The sequence below is a fragment of the Oxyura jamaicensis genome, chromosome 1 (assembly GCF_011077185.1).
Source record: "Oxyura jamaicensis isolate SHBP4307 breed ruddy duck chromosome 1, BPBGC_Ojam_1.0, whole genome shotgun sequence".
Classification (NCBI taxonomy): Eukaryota; Metazoa; Chordata; class Aves; order Anseriformes; family Anatidae; genus Oxyura; species Oxyura jamaicensis.
This window is the reverse complement of record NC_048893.1, coordinates 101,322,262-101,335,719: the sequence shown is the minus strand read 5'-3', so window position 1 is coordinate 101,335,719 and position 13,458 is coordinate 101,322,262. Positions and strand designations below refer to the sequence as shown.

General features: G+C 39.0%; 1 protein-coding gene across 2 annotated transcripts in view; it reads left to right on the top strand.

The window, feature by feature from the left end:
- Positions 1–13,458, top strand: part of LOC118160584 (SAM domain-containing protein SAMSN-1-like) — a 104,956-nt gene that overhangs the window by 75,239 nt on the left and 16,259 nt on the right. For both annotated transcript variants that reach the window (XM_035315397.1, XM_035315398.1), the window contains one exon: positions 13,319–13,390. In XM_035315397.1, coding sequence (XP_035171288.1) covers positions 13,319–13,390 — 72 coding nt within the window. The remainder of the gene's footprint in view (positions 1–13,318; positions 13,391–13,458) is intronic.

The window sequence follows — 13,458 nt, the reverse complement described above, 5'->3', positions numbered from 1 at the left end:
GAAGCCTGTAGTGCAGACAGATGTTACAAGCAAGTTTTTTGGTGCTGCAATTTTCTTAGACAGTGGCTTGTGCAGTATTCTCTAATGCAGAATATTTACTGAAGAAAATAAAATAGAAAATAGGTACAGCAAACCTAAATACCAAATATAATTCAAGACAATTAGATCTTCTGTAGGACAAGATCTGCAGTGAAGAGATTGTGCAGTGCTAATCAATATTAACTTGGATCTATTCTTGAGTGGGGGAAGCTGAGGGGTTTAATTTTATTTCAAAGGCTGGTAAATTTCTGAAAAGAGCAAGTTTTATTTTTTTTCCTTCTCCCTGAAATTTTGAGTATATAATAAATGAGCCACTGCTAATGTCACAGATGCTAATTTTCACAGCCATGACTGAAGTGATGTTCATTTCCATTTGCATTTCATTCTAACAATGATGAGAGGTGATGAGTTGATGATAAGCTGTTTTCACCATACTGCCCGCTGTGCAAATTTATGCTCGTAGGCAAAGATGACACATAGTTCTGTCATTAAAGGTCTCTACTCCATTGCCTCTTGAAGAAACACTGTTTGTCAAAATCCATTTGAACTCTGTTAAATAAGCAGAAACAGATGACATCTGGTAAGTAGGTTTGAGAATCTAGTTCATAGTGGAAATACCTGTGGGCCTTTATCAAGGAAGGGTTCAGAGAAAGAAAAAATTATACTAGTAATAACCATGTATGTGCAGACGGGGAAAAAAGGGATTGCAGGTGACACGTCAGAAGGTGTTTCCTGTCTCCCTCAGACTTCGTAAAAAACTGGAACAAGGTTAGAGTTAACCCTGGGGTATTTTTCCTGTGTGAGTGGAAAGTTCTGCAATCATATTACTGCTCCTCTTGTCTCTGTTATTTTTCTTCCTTTTTCATATCAACATCTTGTTTCTAAATATTGATTATCAGCCAAAATTTTCTTTTTCCTTTGGTTTACAGCAGGCCCATAAAGTGTTTGTTTTGTTTTGTTTTCAGACTGTTTCCTAACTTACATGATAGCATATCTCCTTCAAAATAAGATTTTGAAATTTCTGGAATTTTGTTTTCTCACCAGAGATAAGTAAGGGTCCAGGGTCTTTGTTTTGAAGGAATAACTTTCTCCTACCCTTTGCCACGAGGCTGAGTAGGATATCCAGATTCTGATTCTCCACATTCTGATTCTCAGATCAATACAAAGGATCATTAAGGACTCACAACTCTTGACTAGCTTGCATGTAAAAAATAAATAAATAAAATAAAATGTTCAAAATTCAGGCCATTTATTATTTATTCCCTTACTTGATTTACCTTTGCTACCCAGGCTTAAGATAAGATATTAAAAAAAAAAAAAAAAAAAAAAAAAAAAAGTGAGAGCAAATTTCCTGAAGGAAATATTTTCACATTAATGTGAATTTTGTTTAAAGTTAAAAACAAACAAACAGACAAACAAACAAAACCAGTGCAATTCTTTCTTTGTTTATGTAAGCAAGCAAGAATATTTCAAGAAACATGTCTGAACTACATTCTCCAGCCATTTCTGGAAATCTGATTATCAACCACAACAGTTATAACTGTACTCTCTGATAAGTACTGTAGCACAAATACCAAGGTGATATAAATCAGCATTAGTTGCCTTCTAATTCTTTAACTAGCTTTATAAAGCTTTCAACTTACTTCAGTACTGTGTTTCTAGGAAACCCAAAATACTCTTAAATCAAACAGTGGCCAGGTCGTTGTTTGTAAAAGACAGTAACTGTGTAGGGGTAGGACAGAGGATGTGGCCTAAAGTTCTTTGGAGTGTTCAATATCCTCTAGTAACCTGTATTATATATAAATCCAGACTGAATTTATAAGGCTGTCACTGGCAGGTATAAGCAATTTGTGGGTGGCTACAAACACTTTAGCCAGAAGAATGTACCTCTTGCTGTTTTGGGCTGAAATCCCTGGCAAAACCCACACCAGGAAATGAAAAGAGAAGTCTTCTGGGCCTCTCTAGTCACAATATCCTGTAAGCTTTATCTTCTGAAAGCTTGTAACAGAGACAGCAGAATTACTTCAGTTGTTAGAAGCAGTTTCACTCATTTCTGCAAATTAGCAATGTCTGTGGTTTTGCTCTAGATATTTTTCTGCTTGGCAACGGGCTACAGATTATATATTCTCTGAATATTTAGCAAGTCATGTGCCCTTTAATCCATTGTAATGAAAAACTTTGTTTCATACATCAGATGAAGGAGTATGTGTGCATGTGTGTTAATATTCTAGAGGATGATGAATGACTACCTATCTTTTTTCCAAGGGAAATCTTTCCTGCATTTGCATGCTCTTACCTTTCTAGGTGTTTATATCTTATTTTGTTTACATAGTGGAAGAGCATCATCTTACTTTTTTTCTTCTTTCCAAACTTGAGGCTGAAATTCCAGTCCTAAGAGAAATCTGGAGATTTTGAACTGCTTCTATAAAGCTGCTTCTTTGACTGTAAAAAGTGGCAGTATTATGCATCATACTGCCACTTTTTTTTTCCAGTATATCTTTGCATGTTTATTCCAAGGATACACAGAAAGCTGGATGGTGATTTCACTTGTACACAGACTTTAGGCTGCTTAGTTGCCAGTCCTAACATCTACTGGCATCTTTCTGGTATGCTGAACATCAACTGCAAAGGGTCTGTCATTCCTAGCCATCATCCAGCATTTAGGCCAAAAAGCATCATCCAGCATTTAGGCCCCCCTTCTCTGGGACAAAGATTTTGTGATCCATCTAATGTTTTGTGCCATTATGTCTTATGGATGGAGTTTTAGTTCTTTTCTTACCCTTTTATACCTTCATCTCTTTTATCATCTTCACAAGAACAACCAAGTAACCTGACATATCTGTCCTTGTTTTTCATGGGATGCTAAAAAATTACTTGCTGAGAATTTTAGGAAGTAGTGAGTTCCTCTTCTTGGTCATGTTGACCTCATTCAGAATGTATGGTAAGTTTGCTTTTCTTTCAGGCATGTTGAAAGGTAAGTGATACTTGGGGCTAGTGAAATACTTGAGTACTTGGGTTTAAGATTTTCTGCAGGGTTTCTGATGGCTTCTTCAGGGAAAACAGAAGCTCTGTAGGACTGCCATTCAACTAGAAAGCGTGGAAAAGCTATGGTGTATCCCTCTGCCATTACTTTTAAGATCAAGATGGAGCTTTGTCACTGTCAGCCTGCAGTAACAAGATAAAGAAATCAGCTTCACTTAGCAACAGCACAGCCAAATGCAGATGTGTAACGAACAGACGACAAAGTAACCAAGGCAGCTGAATGAGTTTACAAAGCTTAACTCTCTGCTGCCTTCACCTGGGCAAAGTTGATGTTGAGCATTACCACTCATGAATTACTTTCATTCTTCACAGCTGCACTGTATTTCTCTCATTCTTCTTTCTGTCTACCTCCTTTTAAAGATCATATGTTAAGTCTAAAAAGCGCTTCACAGAACTGAAAAGGACATGGTTCACTGATGGATGAAAAGCTCAAAGCTTGTGTAGTGAGTGCATGAAATAGCTGATGATGGTACAGCAGTCATCCAGCTCCAATCGCAAGTACATGGCAAAGCTCTTTCTGATATAGCCTGTTGGGGTACTTCCATTATTTTCTTCCTTTCTCTCTAATAGGGCTTATATTTTTTTGATTAATGAGAGTCTCCTGGTCATTGTGTCTACCTGGAGAAAATGCTTGAAAACTGCGTGTTTGGGATTTTGGATAGTATCTGAAGGAATGGGAGAAGCAGACATGTTCCTGCTATTCATGAAAGTTTAAAACCTTGTAGATAATGCAATCTCCTTTGCAGCCATAGGCCAGATTTGAGAAGGATTTGGAGTATGACTTTGTTTTGGGGCTTTGTTTAACTCCTCAAAGCTTTCATTGCTACCTGTTCCTTGATAGCATCATCTCATTGGTGTCTCTCAATTATGCACAATTTTCATGAAGGTTGCAAGAGCTTAGCCTCAATTTTGTCAGGCTTCTGAAAGAAAACACAATCCAAATGTCTAGTGAATTTGTTTTTCATTAAATGAAGTCTTAGTCTTCCACTGAATTGTGGTCACAGTAACCCCACTGCCAAAGAGATAATCAAACAGAGAAAGGGGAATTGATGATATTAGGTGGGTACCATTTGCCATATCCAGTACCCACACTGAGCTGTTGATTGTATTTTTTCCTTTCTGATATAAAAATGACCTGAACAGAATCAGGATGCCATCTTGCCTTCAGAGAACTAGATTTATTCTCTCCCCCACCATCACCCCAGGATTGCACTGGCAGGACTTATGCTACAAAGAAAGCCCAGAATCTCACATACCATATCGTGTACACTAAGAGGTATTCTTACACAGTTCTAAATCAATAGGAAACTCTGATTTGGAAACCTTATTTCAGCTTATGTACTGGTCCAAAACAAGAAGCTTATTTTATTTATACTCAAATTTCTAACAAACATTTAGGATTCTCAGGCATATTTTGTGCAAGCAAGCATGTCTGGGTTTTGAAGCTTGCAAGGCTGCAATGAAATGCAATGTTTTCTTCAACTGGACAATGAAGATAACTTTGGCCAGTTGATGGCAATAAGCCAACACTGGAGCTCAGCTTTCTGACAAGGGAGGATATATGAAGGAAAAAAAGCATGGTGACACTGGTCATCATTTTAAAGGAGCCAAAAGTTAACCCACTGTAATGAGTATAGTCTTTTGTTTGATTTTTATTGTTCTCCAAGATAAAAATAATGTAAATAAATGGACATATAGATTTGATGAAACACTAAAATTCACGATGACTGATGATAGATACCACACTGAATTTTGCTTCTCCACTGCAGTGCATCTCCATTAAGGCAATTTCAGCTAATCTCACTATGGGTTCATTAATCAAGTGCAGTCGGGATGTCTGAAGGGAGATAATGAGGGGGGAAATTGACCTATTGTTTGGATCTTATTCTCCAGTAGTTAGTTTGTTTATCATGCTTTGTAATATTTGTATCCCGATAAATAAGTTCCAGTTGCAATTAGTTGTCATAACAGATGACTAACACATTTCTATTTACTTGCAAGTTCAAAATGATTCCATAAATACATCAATTAACTTTGTGTTCTCCTTTACATTACATGCCTACACAGATTTCCAGCCTGCAGTATTAGTTAACAGTGAAATAGGAACAAGGTGGACCAGTAACATTTTTAATTCCCCCCCTCACCCCACCCCCCAGCCATTTTAGCCAAAGGTACAAGAATCCATGGAGACAAATTATCAAAATCTTTATTTTTTTCCCTCTAAGCACTAACATCCTAAATCCATATTGCAGTATCAGCAGTCTCTTAGTGACTTCCAAAATTTCTCCTCTAAAGAGCCTAAGAAAAGATTTGTTCATTTTTTACTCATTTTTTACTCATTTAGGATTACATACAGTATATCTGCCCCACATAAAGCTGTCACTATATTACTTAAAAAAAAAAAAAAAAAAAATGTTTAGGTTCCAAGAGCCCAGTGGGGTTGGAGACTGCTGAAGATGGGAATGTTTATAAGCTCTGTGATATTAACTGCAGCACTCAACCTCAGGTGACATAAAGCATGCAAAAAAGAACTTTCTGTCAGTTTTATTATTTCTAAAAAGGTTCCCCTTGAAAGAGAAGAGTGACCTTGCTCTGCTGAGCTGACATATGCCACTGAATTAATGGCTAAGCTTTGCTGTAGGGAAGCTTGCAGAAACATTACAACTCCAATGGCTGAGTTTGCTGTGAACATTAATCAGAGGAACCAACATGATGTATCAAACACTCATTTAAAAGTAATAAAAACTAACTCCCTCTCCTCCCTCCCTCCCCCCCAGGTTTCTTAGAATTAGCTTATTGTTGGTCATTACCTGTTGTCAAGGATAAGGTTGCAGGACTGCAGTAAAACTTGTACAAGGGTTTTCTAAAGTTTGCTTACTCTTCAAAAAACCAAACGAGCTTTCGGGACGGTCAGATTTAACCATGACTTAGAGGTTACTTTTTAATCTTATTTCCCTTTGGAAGGTCATCTGAAGGAATATCTTCCGCTCAAAATGTGCCTCTCCCTAGCAAGGAATGCAGCAGCTGCATTTCATTCACAGTGACTCCTCTGGGAGCAGGACCAGCTCCCACATTGTGCCTGAATGAAGTGGAAGACAGGCATGGGGTCTCTCGCTGCCACCAAAATGACCCCTGCAAGGGATCTATTATGGCAGTGGTATGACAGCCGAGTCACAGAGGCTCTGACCAAAGCATCATCCATCCCTCCCGCTGTGCTGCAGGGCTGGCCATCAGCAGCTGCAGCCTCTTCTTAGCCATGCAGAAGAGGACAGCAAGGCCCTTGGACATGCTGTGGCTCCCTGCACTGTTCCACCTGTGGTTTTTGTACAGCATGATGAGGTGATGGGGGTCCTTGCTGCTACTTCTCTGCTAATGGGGGAATACCCCTGATAGCCACACAGAGACCTCTGCCTCCTCTGGGAGAGGACACTGGCCAAGCAGCCTGCTCCACTCCATGTGTGCAGGATGGGTCCTGGGCTCCCTGCAAAACTGACTCCTCAGGCACTTCATTCTTCTTGGCTCACCTTTTGGCACGCGTATTTTCATCTTCTCTTAAAACCCATCCTGCAGACCAATACATGAGTGATTTTTCTCACAAGAGAAATCCAACTGAGCCCTGCAAGGTCAGGGCCAGGATAACACCCAGCATTAATAATATCATGCTGTATAAGGAAGTAGAGAAAGGACTTTAATTGAAACAAGGCAATTCATTTTTAAAATACCAGAATTTGTATGCGAATTGTTGTGGTTCAGGAGGAGGAAGGTTCAGGATAGAAAAGATGTTATTATTTAAGGCATTAAAGACCAAAGCCTGCAGTGCTTACGCAGTGTTTAACCAGTCTTTGCTCACATAACACTCCCCTTCACTGTGGTAACTGTTTTGTGGAGGGTGGATTTCCAAGCTTGTCCCTCAGTGTTTCTGCCCGTGTGTAAGTGAAGGATAAAAAAGGATAACAGTGCAGTAGAGGTGCACATCACGCCAAGTCCTTAGCTGTCATTTTCATAGCTCCTCTGAGTTTGTCACACATCCTTAACCTTCTTTTAAAGTCATTTTCTTTTCATGGTTTTGTGTGCCACTGAAAGTCACTTTTAATTAAATGTCATATAAATAATAAAGTCTTAATTACATAATTATTGCCAATACCTGTATGCATGCTTCCAGACTTGGCCAGGTTGTCAGAAGAGCACTTGGAGCCTTTTCTCACTGGGGGGTGAGTGCTCTGCAGGAACTGGGTAGCAATGGTGCTGTTTAAAATGTACATTTTCTGTATCTCCAGTAAAAGTTCCCACCACACAGGGTGCTGGATGCTGTCACTCACTGACCTGAGCAGGAACCCTTGAGCAGTTGGTAGCTTTATCTCCTTCTCCAAGTTAAGAAAAAAGGGCAAGAAAAAAAAAAAAAAAAAAACTTTTTTAAAAAAAACCTCTATCGCCAGTCACAGGCTCCAAACTCTGATTGCAAGGATCCAAGTTCTGCAGTAGTAAAAGAGAATTCAAAGAAAGAGGAGTTGTATCCCCCCTGTCCCCCCTTGTACATTTTGCAAAACTTGGCTGCAGAAAAGATATTGTTAGTGCTACAAACAACCTTTCTTAAATTACCTTCTTACATCTTTCCTCACAAACTTGCTTTACCAGCGCAATGCATTTTTATTTTTGTCGGGTGAAATCACCTTTTTTTTTTTTGCTCAGACTTCCTATGTGGCCTGCCTCCTCCCAGGGATGGCTCGCAGAAATGGGCCCCCTCCCTGTGGAGCCCTGCACCCTGCTGTAATGGCAGTGGCTCCTGGCTCTCTGCCCTGCACTGAGTATCCTTGGGTCAGGTCCCTGGCCTCACTGCGTGCTGTGTGTCACCGTTGGTTCAGGCCACGGAGGCCAAGGCTGGTGCCAGCAAGGGGCATTGATAACAGGGCTGCTCGGCGTTTACTTCCACAGGTGAAGTTTGTTGACCTGGGGGAGTGTTACGTATGACTGACTCGTTATTTTACACATCTTTTAGTTTCCAGTTGTTTTTTGCTGTTAAAATTAGGGTGCTTGCTCTGAAGCTTCAAGACAGGAGCCTTGCTCAAAGCGCACCCTGCTCTCCTCACTCCCCACCGCCATGCTGACCACGAATAGTGGGCCATGTTAACAACCGGAGTCTTTTATAGAGTCATTTTTAAGCCAGTTAAAAATGCCATTTCAGTAGATTGCCCTATTTGAGTTAGCAAGAACAAGCTGTATCTTTTTTATTGCTTTTGACTGGTGAAGTACAAGGTTTAAGCCATGTTTCGGTGGGCTATAAAGTTATATTAATAGCTTGGTTTGTGGTCAGATTTTCTATATGTGTAGCTAATGTGTAAATAGGAAAAATCCCTGAGGTATGGAGGTTGTGATGTCCTTTCTTTTTTTTTTTACTTCTTCGTTACAATTTTAAGTTACTGAATCATGTATGCAAATGCACATAATTTATACAGAAGTGAGAGGGGTTTTGTTGTTTTACACAGAACATCCCAAAAGCTAAAATTTACTATCTTGCCTTCTGGGAAAGTAGGAGAGAATTTTCTTTGATTATCTGTGCAAGAAGTAAGATAAGCTAGCAGAGTGGTTATATTCATCTCCACTTTGGTAGTGTGTTATTTCATTCCCAGCACAGTATCCTGATTCTGAAGGAACTGGGAGCAGCTGAGAACAGGTGAAATGAATCAGATCCTGGGCTCCACTTATCACCATTGATCAAAGCAGTAAGCACAGACTGTCCTCTTGGGAGCTTCTGTGGCTTCTTCTGAGCAGAGAGGGAAGAATACAGGTGTCTAAGGCAGGAGAGGAAACTGGGCAACACACTGAGCTCCCTTTTTGTTGCTCAGTGACTGCATTTGCCCTTGCACAGCTTACATGGTCTGGGTAGTCTAAGGTTGAATGGAAGCTAAAAATGAAAATGCATGGAGGAATTTCAAGAGATTTACTTGAGCAAAAGGGTCAGTACAAAGCCATTGCATCATGCTGGACTGAAATTCTACTTTGAATAGGACTTGAAGTAAAACGTAATGAGCCAGAATTTCTCACAGCAGGGATAGAGATCTCTGAGCAGTCTAAATTGTCCAAAAGAAGACATGAGATGAATAGCACCCAGAATGATTATTTAGCAGGATGACTGCTGTCAGTTTTGGCTCAAAGTTTGTCCTTAGACATGGAGAAGCTCTGACTAGCTTATCATAAGGGCTACCTGATTTTTCTGATGATATCCTCTACAATGGAAGGGTGTTTTATAACAGAAATACATGTTTTGCAACACCTGTTTTTGCTGTTGTTTTTCTATTTGTATACCATACCCTTTTCAGGGGAAAATGACAGTCTATTTTCAGACAAACCAGATCACAAACTGCAGACTGTCCAAATTAAAATAAACAGTGATTAGATGTCATTTACCCCTTCAAAAATGATTAAATAAAGTTCCCAAATTTCAGGGAACTGAAGATAAAGAAAAAGATTGAAGAAGGATTTAAAATATTGAAACATCTTTGACATTTTCCATTATGCTATTTAGGTATACCAGAGGGGAAAGGATAAAAATTAGTGCATTGACTTGTAGAAATTATTTGATTGGTCATTATGTGGAATAATAAGTGTTCTCACCAGGTCCCTGCTCATGTCTCCATTAGATTTTATTGAGCAAATTAATATTTGCTTAACATATCCATTGGTAGCTCTTCCATGAATCCAGTCAGCAAAATCACTTAATCTTATAGGATGCTGAACACTGGTATCAAAAGTCAATAGCGTATTTTCTCCTAGTAGCTTTGCATTTATTTTAAAAGCTTCCCCTCAGCTGAAAAAAAAAGGCCTGGCCATATCTTCACAAGGTAGGTGTTCTCTGACACTAATGCAGTGACTGAAACTACTGAAAGTCATCGTCCTGCTCCCCTGCAGCCCATAGCTCCTAAATCTGCCTTTTGTTATCAGTATAATGGGGTTGAATACATTTTTAAAAGGTGGTAGTTATTGATTACTTAATGGAAAAAGTTAGTATAGAGAAGTGCTGAAGCAGCCCTATTTAGTACTCTCCAGTGCAACAAGACCATTATCTAGAAGAGTGGAAATCATGCTGTAACCCTTATTAATATTTAATAGGCATGAAACAACACTGAAGTATACTACAAAATAGCCCAAGGCTTCTGCCCACGTAGGATATAAGGTTGTTTAAAGGGTCAAAAAACAATAACTGATTTCCCAGTGCTCAAGCTGTTTATAGGTAAGACCAACAATAAACAATGTTTTTACTCTTGTTCCTTTTAAAGTATTTGCAGCACATCTGCACTTTAATATACAGTTATTCCTACTAGACATCTTCAAGTGATTGAATGCAACAGAAAGGTCAGTGTACGTTTAGAGATCACTGTGTGAGACTATTTTATACCTTCCCAATATTGCTGTGAATCCCAGCCTCCCACTCCATGCTTCAGGGCACATTTGGCTGGGTTGACAAGCCAGTGAAAGGTGTTAATCCTGTCTAATAGAACCATAATCCTTAGGGCTGTGCTTTTATATCATACTATTGAGCTAACCCCTTGTCACAGGATATTGTTCATCTAGTTAATAGCAAAGTTCTATATCGGAAATTTAGATAAAATTAAAGTGTACAGTCTAAACGGTCCTTTTCAACTTCACAGGGTAAAAACAAACAAATAAACCACAATGTTTACCCATCAGAGATTTTTTATGAGATTGATTACAATCAATTAAGGGCAGAGATGTGTGGTTTTTCTTTTTCTTTTTTTATTTTTTATTTTTTTTTTTTTTTTCACCTCAGTGAATAGTAAATGTCATTTTACTTGTCCAAAAATATTCAGAAATCTGGGTCAGGTTCATCAAATAACCTTTGGCTAGAAATATTTTTCAGGTTAGATAGGCCTAGAAATGTTAGTGAAAAAAAAAAAAAAAAAAAAAAAAAAAAAAAAAAAGGTGTTATTTCTTTTTCTCTTAAGCTGCAATGGTTAGAATAGAACATGGATCCAAAATGTGGGCACACTTTCTTCTCCTATCTGATTGTGCTTAGGCCTCTCCCACTGCTATGTCCACATTATTTATTTATCTGGGGATGCCGGGGGTTGTTAATAAATAAGTGTGGGTGAAAAAACAGGGAAATAAACAGTGGGGAGTTTTTGTTTTCAGTTCTGTTCCAGGAGAGGCAAATTTTCTTCTTCAGAAATAGAGACTTAAGACAAAGTTTTTTCACATGGCTTCTCATTGCTTTTCTTTGTCTTATTTTTCTCCCCTCTGCAAACTATTTTTAGTTTAAAAGTGACTGTGTGTAAGAGATAAAGAAGCTAATACGTGTAGTAACCTTGTGATTTATGAGCAGGGACAGAATAAGATGGGGTCCTTCCCAGATGGAAATACTCAGGGGAGGTATGTGTGTGCTCATCATAGGTGGTATCATTTTGATGAACTCCCTCCTTAAGACCAGACCACAGCTGTGAAGACTGAATGTCAACTTGTCACCCTGTACTGCGTCAGGAGTATGGCAGCATTACTGCTGAGTCTCTCAGAGGACTAACTACTGCCAGGAAAGGAGAGTGTAAGGAGACAGCACAGTGAACACCATCTTGGTGACTGTGGGCAGAGGGGCAGAGCAGGCACAGTACTGTGTCAGCACTCAGAAAGTCCCCAGAAGCTGAAATTTTTACTTAGGTGTCAGCTCAAAAAGGTCTGTGGTCTTCCAGCATTTCAGAGCACGTCACTTCAACAGCATTACTAACCCAGTCATCTGGATAGGGAACTGGGCAGGCACAGTAAGGGCAGGATTCCCTAAAGCACTCAGTGTTTTCAGTGTTTGTGTCTTTCTGCTCCTTTTGCATTTGTGGAGAGATTTCCCCTTAGCTTCACTGGAAGCAGGTTTATACCAGCATTAAGCATGTCTGCAACACAAAAGTGGGCAATTGGATCAGCTATTAAACAAGTCCTTTTCTCCTCCTCTTTTCTTGCCTAATGGATGATCCACCTCAGTATCCTCTCAAGCTACCTTACCAGGTAGAGAAGATGTGAAAGTTGAAATGGTAGAGCAATTCAAGGAGCTAGCATGTCCTTTTCAGGCTTGCAGATTTCCTGGAAAACAGTGAAAAGATGTAGCTGGAGATGCCAGGGGAAGGGGGCACGACAGGCATGTTAGAAACCAGGGGAAGAGGAAAAGAGGGCTCGTGTGGCTGGGGGGAATATAAGCAATGGAGCAAAGAATCAGTTTGGTTGAAATCATGTAGGCAAAGTAAAGGGATGAATACATCCATAAAAGTCTGTAACCAGGTAATCTGAAATCACTTGTTAAACCATTGAAGATGTGCAAACAGTTTGTGGTTTGCTATTTAGCTCAATGTTGTTTTTTCTTTTCCTCCAGGAGGGATTTTGAACACTTAGAAATAAACTGAGATGATATTGCATTGTATATAATAGTAAGCCCCAGTTAAGAAATCTGTCACTGCATTAAAATACATTAGTTTTGTATGTACAGGTAAAGAGTTTTAAAAAAGGATTCATTCCAGACTTAGCACTGAGTACTGGGGAAGATGTAAAAACAAGTCCTTAAAGACTCTGTATAGTTGATAAATGTCCAAATTCTGGCTGATATAAGGAGCAAACTTAAAGGTGTCTCTGACTTGTCATCAACAAAACTGTGGGGCCTGCCTGATTATTCTGTTACTCCTCCACAACATACATATTTTGGACAAAATGCCTTCACACTACACAGTGGTCCTTGACTATTCCTGTTGGTAAAGAAGCCTGGACAGTTTCCACAGCCATGAAAGTAAACTATAAAAATTGATAAGTTTCCACAACCATAACCAACTCTATGGCTCACAAAATACTTACGGAAATAGTTTTTTATTTCTAAGCTCACAGACAGCAATCTAACCCAGAAGTAATTCACAGATATCTGTGTATATTTATGTGAAATTGATGTAAAGAACTCGAATCATACCCATTATCTAATTTGTTTGTGAAGCAGCATTGTTTCTCTTATTGATTTTTCTGTTTCCAGCAGTACAGACTTGTACAGTACTTGTACAGTGCTTGTTTTCCATATTGTCACTTTGCCGTTTGTTTCCACTGGATGTAGCAGTTCACAGTCTAATGACTTGGAAGGAATTTTTAACATAAATGGGTGACTTGACAGCTGTATTTAAGTCTTCAAAACAGGAATAAATAAACAAATAAATAAATAAATAAAAAATCAGTGATTGATTCCAGGTTTTTCTTCTCTTTACAGCGCACAAGTAGTTTTGGAAGCTTTGACCGTTTCAGACATCACTCAGTATCAAAGACAGATGATTCAGCTGAGGTTTGTATCACACAATTTTTTACTTTCTTCAGATCTCTTTCCCATAATAGTTGTGCAAAAAACTTTGG